General features: G+C 40.9%; 1 protein-coding gene across 3 annotated transcripts in view; it reads right to left on the reverse strand.

The window, feature by feature from the left end:
- Nucleotides 1–5,549: 5,549 nt before the first annotated feature.
- Nucleotides 5,550–12,051, reverse strand: part of SLC39A8 (solute carrier family 39 member 8) — a 72,452-nt gene continuing 65,950 nt past the window's right edge. For all 3 annotated transcript variants that reach the window (XM_054508796.2, XM_045880675.3, XM_045880677.3), the window contains exons 7-9: nucleotides 9,690–9,897; nucleotides 9,313–9,497; nucleotides 5,550–7,053 (exon numbers count right to left, since the gene is read on the reverse strand). In XM_054508796.2, the coding sequence (XP_054364771.1) occupies nucleotides 6,904–7,053; nucleotides 9,313–9,497; nucleotides 9,690–9,897 (543 nt within the window). In that variant the 3' untranslated portion in view covers nucleotides 5,550–6,903. The remainder of the gene's footprint in view (nucleotides 7,054–9,312; nucleotides 9,498–9,689; nucleotides 9,898–12,051) is intronic.

Raw genomic sequence — 12,051 nt, forward strand, 5'->3', positions numbered from 1 at the left:
TGCTGGGATTTCTTATCTATTCAAAAGATATTTATCTGCCAAAAGTGTGGTAAGTCCACTCCATAGCTTATCTCTCAAAACATCCCAGAGATTCTCTGTTTGAATAGTCAGTCAGACAAATTAATCTAAGCCAATCCCGCCCTGTTAACCTAAGAACACTTAATGCATGCCTTCTAATCATCTTTAGCCCCTACAAATTTTCAGTTTGCTTTCCAATTGTACTAACTCTACTACTATTTTACCCACTTTAGTGTCTTACTCTCTCCCCTCTAATTCACAGAGACGCCTCCTCTTCCAGGCTAAGACATTTCCTGCTGATCATTCCTAATCACAAGAAACAAAGAGCCCACTGAACCTAGGCTAAGGTGAGGGAGGGTTCATTTATTTACAAAGGGTTTCATTGCAAACATCCAAATGGGACTTAGGGACCCAGCAGCCTGCTCTGTGAACCTGGGGCTTCCAGCAACCCTATCCCCGCTGTTACCACCCCTAGGCCAAGGGGACCGGGAGAGTGCTTGCCAGAAGCAAAGGAGAGAAATCCACAGACTGGTGCTGGCCCAGTCAGTAGCTGTTAGATGAGGTAGGTACAGTAACTGAGGGTTAAGCATTTACAAATTTCGATAGCAATTTGATAGAATGATTATGTGTCTCTTGCATCTAAAAATAAAAATGGTGTGGATTATCTATGTCTTTATATTAAATTTTACTTCATTTTTCTGGCAATTCCTTTGCATTCTATTTACAAAAGTACCAACCTGTGACAAACTGGAATTTGGATAATGTAAGAAGCTCTGCTCTGGAGAAGGCTTTCTAGAGAGGAGCTGCCCCTCTGTTATGCAACACAGACAACCCAAGGGAACCCAGTGGGAAGATAGTCAAGGTAATTGGTATCCTATCCTCATGCTCCTCTCTCCCTCCAATCTCCTATTTAAGTTCCCCCTGGACTAAGCCCTTTGATGGCCATACAAGTCAGTCATCTGGGACGAACAGCAGGATATGGAAGTGTGGAGAGTGGATCTCCTCTCTGTACAACTGAAAAGTTTATGTTCCCAACATAGCAAATGCACAAAGTTCCGTCATCACAGAATAATGGCGTCTTGGTCATACTCCTTGTGCCACTTACCAACTTATGACCCCTCAGCTCCAGATTCACCCTTCAGTACATGCTCCACTCTGACGGATAGAATTCCTTTACACACCTCTCCTATAGCGTGAGCACCATGCTGAGCTTTCTCAGGAGAAGGCCCTGGGGGATACTGCAGGAGGAAGGGATTCTCCTGCTGTTGGCAGCTGCTGCATGGGGTCAGCAGGGTGGATGGGAGGACTTCAGTCATGCTCTGCCCCAACCATACACCCAACCATACATCACGTCCCTCTGCCAGCTCTCAGCTCCAGCCTGGCCTGCTATTAAAAATAGAACCCATTTCCCAGGGTTGCTGTGAGTACTAATTTTTAGAGTGCATATATAGTCATACTGACAAGCAGTTCTCACAGGGCGAACCAAAAACACCTTTGATTTTATTGCCCACCTGCCTGAGGCAAAACTGGGGCTAGCAAAATGACTGTTCTGACACAGGACTTGGGAGGTTATCAGGTCCTACAATCACATAGTCTCAGGTCAATTATGGAAAGTATCCAGCCCAATATACCAATCAGTACTTCCATCTTTATTCAAAAACAAGACACATGGGAAGAAATCCTTGTCTTTTGTCTCTCTTACTCCCCGTGTTTGCTAACTGTTTCTTCCGGCCCCTCCAAAGTTAAGTGCTTGGATGGAAAAGAGAAAAAGAGGCATGGAAAGTTCTTATTTGATGGGTACAAAGTGTGGCTTCATGCCATCCGGATTGATAGGTACTTAAGGCTAACCCATTCTCTTACTGGCACTTTTAAGATTCTTCGGAGGGGCTCCCCCCCAAAGATGTATTGTAGTTCTCCACTTGTCCCACCTAAGTCCGTGGTTTGCTGGAAATCCACCCAGTACTCACCTTCTCTGTCCTCAGGATGATATCCCTCTTACACATGACCTGAAATTGTTCCAGACCAGATAGATCTCTTGCCTACTGCATGGCTCATACCAGGCCAAGGAAATATTCATGTATCCTTTGTCCAAAAACTCTAGGACTGAAGGTCTAGCCGAATGCAGCAGTATCTCTCCCACTTGACCTCCAAAGCCACTCACCAGCAAACTCTCAGCCTCTCTGTTTCCTGTGGGGGGGGGAGTCAGACACCAGGCCACCCTGTCCATCCCGACTGCAGCAAGCTCCTACTAAGGATTCTGCAGGGCCCGCTGTGGAGCCTGCCCCAAAATACAGAACGAGACAAGTTTTATACACTATTTCAGCTTTTTTGAGGGAGGGAGGCATTTCTGACTTGAATTCTTCCTAAGAGACTTTGCCTGCAATTCATAATTTTACATCTTTACATCAAATAAGTAGTACTCACAACAGACCAAGACAGAGGAACTGTAAAGGGAAGTACCAATGTGTATGAACAATACTTTTTGGAGGTAAGACTTGTCAAGTGGGCCAGTATAGTTAAAATGGTCAAGGTGACAAGGAATTAATCTGAAAGAAATCATGAGAATCCCTAAAAGAAGCAGTTTCCTGAACTGGCTGTGTCAGAACCATCTAGAATAATAAGTTCCCCAAGTGAACCAGACACAAACCTGTCTATACCTGAGAAGGCCACTAGTCTACCCAATACCCATTCTTTGCTTCTTCTTAGTAACAGAACCCTGATTTTATTGATGGTAGTGTATCCAACTAGAAGCTACATTTCTCAGCTTCTCTTTCAAGTCAGTGTGGCCATATGACTCATTCTGACCAGCGAATATAAGTAGAGGTTGTTGTATGTTCTTTCTGAGGAGGCTCCTTTATGGGGGATGAAGAGCTGGATGTGAATTTTTTGTTTTCTACCCATGCCCCCCTTCTATGTGGAATTAGACTTCAAGACTGGATTTCTCTAGCAAATACCCTACACCATGAAGTCTTCTTAAAGTCAGAAGCCACAGAAGACAGATTGGATCCCCAATGACCAGGAACTGCCATGTCAGCCCTGTGTTGCTTCTTCCACATTCTTTTGTAGGAAGAAAAGTAAACCTAACATGTTTAGGTGCCTATTATTATATACCATCAAATGCTAAACCCAGTGATACTGGCATTTTCTTGGCCTTACCAGACCCCAGCAGATGACTTTCATTTTCACTTAACTTTAAGTATCTCAACAATGCCACCTGCTTGCCAACGACAGCAGTATGTCATTTGGAAATGTTAAAACGGGGGAAATGCCCATCTTAAGAATTAATGGAACAGGTCTTCAGAGTTTTTAGTCCATCCTGCTGCCCTAGACTACCTGAATTCTTCCTAGTAAAGTCCCTGCTTATGAGACCTACGGAAGTTGGGAGCCTCCAACACAGGAAGTTAAATGGCCACAGGGGAACGCCTTGTGCACCGTCAGCACAGAAAGGCAGCTAAGGAAAATGCAATCTCGCTCAGCTATTGCAACCCGCAGTGGGGAGAAGGCAAAGTGTCAGTGAAAAAGCAGCTGTAACAACATTGGGGTGAGGGAATTTATTTATTGCAGGGTTAAGAACCTCTTGTCCTCTAATGGACTCTCCAGAGAGAGTCTGGAAATCATGGTAGCCCCCGGATAAAAACCAAAGCGAGCCCCAAAGCAAGTCAGTGGCGGTCAGAGCAGGGACAGCAGACGGGTGGGGTTCGTCCCCGGCACAGGCCATCAGCCATTAGCTCTGGGAAGACACCTACGCTAAGGATCTGCTAAACTCCTAGTGCTGTTTGGGTTCTTCTCAATTAGTTCATTTTTTTAAAAAAATTTGAGCTCCGGTGAAAGCCTTGTAGACATGGCAGAGTTTACCTAGCATCTCAAGATCATTACAAAATGCCAGTCAGAAACTGCTAGACACCTGGACTCCCGTGTTGGCCATGCTAGGTAACTGCCACAGAAATGGATGTGGCAGGGTTAGACTCACAGACTGAAGAACAACAAATTATCCTGACGTAGGGTAGAGCAATGCTGCACCCACACATTTAGACACACTAACATGCTGGTAAAGGACAGAAAATCATATTCTTAGGAAAGGAATAAGGATAAATGTTAGAGTTGAAACGAAGTTAATTCTGGAAGCTGTGGGTGAATTATTATTGATAGGAGCTATTTTTCTACTAGGTAAAAATAATAGTCTCTGGAGACTAAAGGTAAATTGAAACCATTTGAACTTCTCCACTCTCCTCCTATACTGGAACTGCACGCCTCTGCCCTTTGCCACATGACGGTGTCACTTCCTACTACAGTGGCCCAACCTAGATGACCCCCAGCCAGGAGTGGGGCCACCCAGCCGAGCCCAGGCTGGATCAGCTGAACCTCGTCTGCAGACCTGTGAGCATGAGAATAACATGCTGTGAGCCTCAGGTTCTTCGGGTGGGTTGTTTCTCCATGTCAGCATGGTAATAGGGGTCAGCTACATCCCCCAAATATTTATATATTGAAATCCTAACCCCCCAAAGATGATGATATTGGGGGGGAGGGCTCTGAGAGGGGCTTAAGTCCTTAGGGTGGAGCCCACATGAATGGGATTAATGCTCTTAAAAGAGGCTCCAGAGAGCTCCCTTCTCCTTCCCCTGCATGATGACACAGCAAGAAAGGTGGTATCTATGAACCAGACACCAGATCAGCCAGTGCCTTGATCTTGGACTTCCAGCCTCCAGAACTGTGAGAAATAAATCCCGGTTGTTTACAAGCCCCCCAGTCTGTGGTAGCCTGGGTCAGACAGGGTCTGATTCAGTACTCAAAAAAAAAAAAAAAAAAAATGCCAGCTAGTAGTAGGCATTTTTTTAAAGTTCAATAATGCAAAAGTAGAAGGACATAACCCCAAATATAATGCGTTGGAATGATTTTTGATGTGTCATAGTAGCATCTTTAAAGTTTGCAAATTATAGAACCTTCAACTGGCATAACGAATGCCTCAGTATAAGATATGTTAACCAGTTTTCTGAATTGTTATCTAGGGTAATTTAAGTGCAATCATGGCTTTCCATATCCTACTTTCTACCTGCAACCATAACCTCCAATACGTAGTAATTTTCTTTTTGCTTTTTGGGCCTCCGTGTCCTATTGCCTCTGCTCTCCTCATAGTTGAGGAAAACGGTCAAAAGATCAACAGGTGGAGAAAGTCATATAAAGCACCCTGGTAGCCCACATACACAATGATCTACACCAAATGACAGTTCATTAAACTATCTTGTTTTAATATCATGTTGTAAATAGCTTCTTAACCCAGACATACAATCTGTGCTTTAAAAAGGTAAAGATTATTTCTTAAGACTGAATGTAAACAGATTAAATGATAAAAATAGATTCTATGTTTACTGATTAATCTTTACAGTATTTATTTGCTGAATAACAAATAATATTTGTTATATTTGCAATAAACACATCACCAATTTCCTATATATCTCTCTCCCCATAATGCCAGGTACATGGAAGTCACTCAAAAGGACACATATTAAAATGAATAACGAAGGACACAGTGCACGGCTTCAAAGGTGTTTACTATTTGGTCAAACAAGAATTTCTTAAATTGTCAGTCATAAAGTGAAGTCTACATTAACAGACGTGTTAAACATTGATCTAATCTGCATTGTTGCTGTGTGACATCACTGTATGGCCTGTGGGAAAATGTGATTCCTGAGGTCATTGTTGGCTTTTATCCATCACTTTCCTCACTGTCAATCATCTCCCCTGAAGTGCCGTGGGAGTGTGAATTGGGGTCAGGATGTTCAACTGCAGACCAGCTTTCTATAGCTGCTAAGGAAGCAAATAGGCCCTATCACCTAAAAGAGGTACAAAAATAACCATGGTGTGTGGAAGTTTTCCTCAAGGTATGCCATACAGAAAAAATGTAGACCGAACACAGAAGTCTTTACTGATCGCTCTCAATTATCCATTAAGGAATGTGTTTTCTAGTTAATCAGTCCTTGCCATACAGTGGTCTGCCTGTTATTTTGCATTTATTTAAAATATCCTCTGCTAAATAATTGTGTTTATTTTTAAAAGTAAATTGCTTAAAATTACATTCAGTTTCTTTCTATAAACCAACATAGTCTTTCCCTTCACAAAGCAAAAATGCACGGTATCCTGAAGCCGAGCAGCCCCAGCCTCACACTTTCTGCCGTGTGCCTTGGTGCGATTGCAACCTAAGTTATTTAAAAAAATTAATTCTGGATTTGTGTGGGATCTGGCAGAACTTTGACTTAGCGATAAGATGTGAGATAAAGTCTGAACTTAGTAGGGCTAACAAAACTTTACTGGTATCATAATTCACATTTTTTTAGGATGGTTTTTAAAACAATCCTACGAGTCCCTAACGGGTACATAAAACAGAACAGAAGCTGTAAGCAATCTTTCTTTCCTGGCTCATTAAGGCCTTGCAATCATTTCTATCTGTGTTGTATACATGTCAATCCTCTTCCACATTTGAATGTACTTGTGAAATCACTGGAACAAATTAACTGAAAGAAAACCACTCTGAAACCGCGTGAGCTTTTGAGCCTGCCACGGAGGTTTAAAGGCTTATACAACCTAGCTCGTATTTTTCTCTGGGTCTGGGTGTCTAAGTGGTCATAGAATGCATGAAAGAAGAAGAAGTGGGTATTGACCAAAGATCGCGTGTCCCAGCCTTTTCGGACGGGAACTGAAAACACTTTGAAGCATTTTTCACAACAGATAATGGCCTATTTAACAGATCTGAAACCAATAATCAGTTTTCTTGACCTACAGTTGAAAACAAGATTATCTTTGAACTAAATAGGATCAGCTTAAATATCCCTTTGGAGATGTTTTTATTTATTAAATGCCTTCATTAATAACACCATCTTTCATTTCCCATTACTCCAATTCGATTTCTCCGGCATACAAAGTAATGAGCAGAATGGCTGTGAATCCAGTTAACATTCCAGCATTCTGAATCATGAAGTAAGTAAAATCGGTTTTTCTTCCAGTTATCTTTTCTCTCAGCATATCGTTCATCTCTGGAAACTAAGAGAGAGACATTGTTAGATAACTATTGCCATCTGGTGGTGAAATGTAAAACAGTCGCCTAGAGATTTCTGTGGGGTGTGGGGGTGAGGATTTAATTTGGATGTGTAAATATTTTAGTATAGATAGCATTAAAGGGAGATCTAGCCCTATCAGACACCAACAGGAATAAAAGTATGGAAATAGTGTTCCCCAAGTGAGTGAATCAGTGGAATGGGATTTACCTCATTTTATGCCTCCTATTTTTCTCTCTCTCTCTCTCTCCCCCTCACTCTCTATGCTCCATCCACACCATTCTTTCAGGACCTCAACTAGATCCACCCTTTCCCCCATCAAAATCTTCACACCCAGCCAAACTGCTATCTGAACTCTTCCCCCTCCAATTTTTCAATGAGTTATACCCTTGAGGTTTCAGCTTAAATCATACTTTCTAGCAAGGCTTCCCTTAGCCCCTCCTAACCTATATTAGATTCCCCTAACATCATCTCTCACCGCAGAGATTGCTTTTCCTCTTAGCTCACAGACTTTTTTACTTTTAATTATTTAGTCATGGAGTGCGATTTTGTTCATTGAATTTCCAGTTTCCTCTCTTTAAAGACAGAATGCCCCATAGATGCAGGGCCTGTGCTTCCTTTCCTGACCCCAGTGTCCCCAGTGCCTTACAAATTCCAGGCCAGGCACAGAAATATCAATCAATAGTAGCTGATCAAGTAAATTTTTAGAAATCACTACGCATTTAATTCCTTCTGCTTGCTCTACCCCTCACAAAATCTTAAGGTTTTTATTTTATTTTTTTTAAAGATTTTATTTATTTATTTGACAGAGAGAGACACAGCGAGAGAAGGAACACAAGCAGGGGGAGTGGGAGAGGGAGAAGCAGGCTTCCAGCCGAGCAGGGAGCCCGACGCGGGGCTTGATCCCAGGATCCTGGGATCATAACCTGAGCCGAAGGCACACGCCCAATGACTGAGCCACCCAGGCGCCCCAAAACCTTAAGGTTTTTAAATAAATCATGTGCTCTTTTAGGATTGAAGGCTATAACAATCACATTACAGTAAAAGCAAATAAAACTCTAAGTTCTGTACTTAAAATCTACCCTCACTCAGCAAATAAACTCTACTGAAAAGGCTCCATAAGATCTGTAAATGCCGGCTTTTAAAAACATATTCCAAAACCATTTGCTATATATACAATGGCACATTGTACCAAAGCATCCAAGACGTCTCCAGAATCCCATCAATCCATGTGCCTGATTTAAGAAAGTTGTTACCAGGATCAAGTGAGTGAAAGTTGTGAAACTATTCTGAAAAAAGCAAAACTGCTATAAGGGCATATGGCATCATTTATTAGGATTATTTCCTTAAACTGAACAATTCTAATAGATTCCATTCTTATAACCAAGAAAGCAGTGATGCCCTAGCATACAGTATGAGACATTAATTCTGTGAAGAAAAATATAAATGCAGTGACAGTTCCAAGAGATGAAATGCTTGCTCTGATAAGGGCCTGCAAAGAGCAAGGAACAGAGCTAGGCAGTTATCATTTGGAGCTAAGAATGCAGATGAAGGGAGCTAAATTATTAAATTATGTATGTAATACATATTCAGTTCCAAATGCAAAGGAAATGTTCCTTGATTTGCATATCTGGAGCATATTTTCATTTTCTAGAAAGCTGTCTATGATTCATTTGAAAATGCACAGGGCACAGGACCATTGATATTCTCTCTCTCACACACACACATAAAAGACATAAAGACGTAGACACAGCCCCGGACATAAACAGATAAAAATAAATACTGACCCAAGTCAATGTTGTCCTATTTCAATTTACCAGCTTTAGTTCAACCCAAAAGGCTGCCACTGTTTATAACTTTGAAATAACAAAATGCTATTTACTCTAACAAGTTATTCCCTCCTAAATGTGACATCCTCACAAAAGAGGGGGGAGAGGTCCCGTGGGGACATACTATAATAGAGAACAAGGTTTACCTCCCACAAGGCAAAAAACCTGGGGAAATATCTCTACTTCAGCAGAAGAAAATCGTTTCTTTTTCTACCAATAAGATCATAGATCGAAAGATCAGTGAGAATCACTTTCAAATTACTACTAATATAAAAGAGTTATCTGTTGAGCCAGAATGTTTTAAATTACAACAGAACTTCCACACTGTGGAAAGCGGAAGGTTACCCTTAGTCAACTCATAACCCAGATGTTTAATTCTAAATTTTAAATTAAAACAAAATTTTAAAATTTCTTACCATATCTGCCAGAGAAATATAGAGGAACATGCCTCCAGCAAGAGCAAATATAATATTTGGAGCAAAATTATTGCCCACCAAAATGCCAAAAGCTAGCCCGACATAGCAGGAACACGCCGAAAGGAAATTGAATAACAAGGCTTGCCGAGTGCTCATTCCTGCGCTGAGTAGGATCACGAAGTCTCCTAGAAGAAGAAGAAAACATCAAGTCAATAGTTTGGGCTCTTTTGGGATGAGAAAAGATACGCATCGATGTCCAACCAGGGTTCCCTCATTTTGATGTATCAGTGGGATTTTTAAGATTGTGTCGCCTAAAAGGTCTCACCCACCGAAACCAAGAAGTGACTGACTTTCACAGTATGAACAGAGCCTCTTACCTAACTCATGAGGAAACTCTTCACACAGAATTGCTATAGAAGTACTGAGGCCCTGAAGAAGGGACAAGGTGCAGGAAGCCCCAATCGCCAGGCCATCTATGAAATTGTGGAGGGCGTCACTGAGCGTTATCATCCAGGCGATTGTTCCTATTTTTGACAGTTTGGGTCCCTTCAAACAGGTACACGAACTTGACTCCGTTTTGCCATCCTGTAAAATAACAGAAAATCAACCAACAAAATAACCAATATATTTTTTTTCTTAGAGAGAGACTGAGAAAGGGTACGTTTGCAGGAGCTGGGGGGAAGGGGCAGAGAGCGAGAATCCCAAAGAGCCTCCAAGCCCGAGCCTGATGTGGGGGCTCGATCTCACTACCACGAAATCACTACCTGAGCAGAAATCAAGAGTCCACGCCCAACCCACTGAGCCACCCAGGTGCCCCAATAACCAACATTTCTTGAAAGTCTCAGAGATACACAGAAGTAAGAGATGTGTTATGTATTCAGAAAGACACATGGTTCCAACAGAGAGTCTTTCATAGTGGTTAAGAACTCCTAATCACTTACAATAACAACAAAATGACAACAAAAACTTATGGTAGGGAAAAAGGAAATGAATAGGTTGACAGGCCTTGAACAAGCCACTTAAAAGACATTTTACTCTGGGTTCCCCTTAAAAAAAAATCCTTTTGATTTGTATAAACAATTCTTACTATTGCCTTCCTAAAATGTAACAGATACTAACCTAAGAATTCGATTCATTTGCATACTTTAAAATAAAGGAAGTTTTTCAAACACTAAATTTAAAGTCTTTTTCCATGTTACAATGTACATGTGAAATCCATATTTAAAGCACAATGACATCAAAGAACATTTACTGTAATCCCTCCTATGTTATCTGAGCAGGTAATCTGGGCCTCAGTTTCTTCAATTGTGAAATGAAGATAATGTACTAAATGATACATTTTTCAATGACTTATTAAGTTTCCATTGTGTTCCAAAGTAGCGTGTTGGGTGATTAAGCTGTAACATGTTTCCTATCAGCTCTAAATTTCAATGATTCTCTTAACACATTTCATGAAATGTGATGGAACAGGCTTGCCTTTGCACTAACACCTCTTTCCATTTTGCAACAATAATAAAAACAGAAAATCCTACAACAAAACCTTTGTAAGAATTTAGATTTCCATGAAATTTACAAAATTGTATAAAATCAAATACCAAACGCCAACTAAAGCATTTTCCAGAAACTGGAGAAAAAGATAATAAAATGCAAATTTATTTTTAAGTAGGGAAGCAATTTGCAATTAACTGGAGAACATTTTATTCCTAATTCTCCTCCCCTCAACTCTACCTCAACAGTTAATCAACATATTTATTGAGCATCTGCAATCTGTAAAACAGTGTGCTGAATGCTATGGGGAGTGCCCAGAAGTGGAAAATACAACTTGTGTCTTCAAGAAGTGTATTTATATTGGAGAAACAAGGTGTAAAGAATATGACTGACTATTTAAAAATTGTTCAGTATACATCCGGATGAGAAGGGCTGCCTTCCAAGCCATCATCTGAGAGGTTTTAGGTTTATTCCAATGTCGCTTCATTGCTCAAAACACTTTGGGGACTGCTCTTTCAGAATAGACTAGGTCTTGCAATACACCTTTTCATTGTCATTAGCAGCAAATCTTCATCTTTGGGGGATGTTGTTGTGTGTAGACACAGCCAAAAGTCACTTGGAGCCCCTAAATTCTTAAATTAACACGGAAGGAGGGAGGACTGTTACTCGTGGTAGCCATGGTTGTAGAAGTAGCGGGAGCTGTAATAGTAGGAGGAGGAGACACCGCAAGGCAACTAGCATGTATCATGTGCCAGGCACTGCTCTAAGTACTTAAGATATTTAATTCCTTTCGAACAATTCTGTGAATTAAGGTCTACTATTATCATCATTCTAGAGTTGAAGAAACTGAAACACAGAAATGTTGGTGAGCTTACCGAGGGATGCAAAAGCAATAAGTGGACTATTTTTAGTAACTGTTTTACTACTCCAGATTTATGGGGGTGGGTGGACACTTCTTGTTCGAAATTGGCTCTGAAGGCAATTCACAAGGAGAATACCCCCTTTCTCTCAAAAAAAAAAAACTCTTCTAAACACTTGAAGCAATGGCAGAGTAAGTGTTCAATCTCCTTTCATTTTAAAGGTAAATCTCAGCAGCATAAAAAGAATTCCATCTGCTCTTCAAATGTGGTCTTTTTACTTTACAGTGTTAAAAGATAGACTGAGGTAAATTTAAAACTTTAAGAGTTTATTTGAAAAAAAGTGATTCAAATTGGGCAGTGTCAAACCAGATGTGGTTAGGGGCACTCCATC

This window comes from Mirounga angustirostris, unplaced genomic scaffold, assembly GCF_029215605.1.
Source record: "Mirounga angustirostris isolate CCGP_5_RB_7025 unplaced genomic scaffold, mMirAng1.0.hap1 SCAF_2, whole genome shotgun sequence".
NCBI classification, from domain to species: domain Eukaryota; kingdom Metazoa; phylum Chordata; class Mammalia; order Carnivora; family Phocidae; genus Mirounga; species Mirounga angustirostris.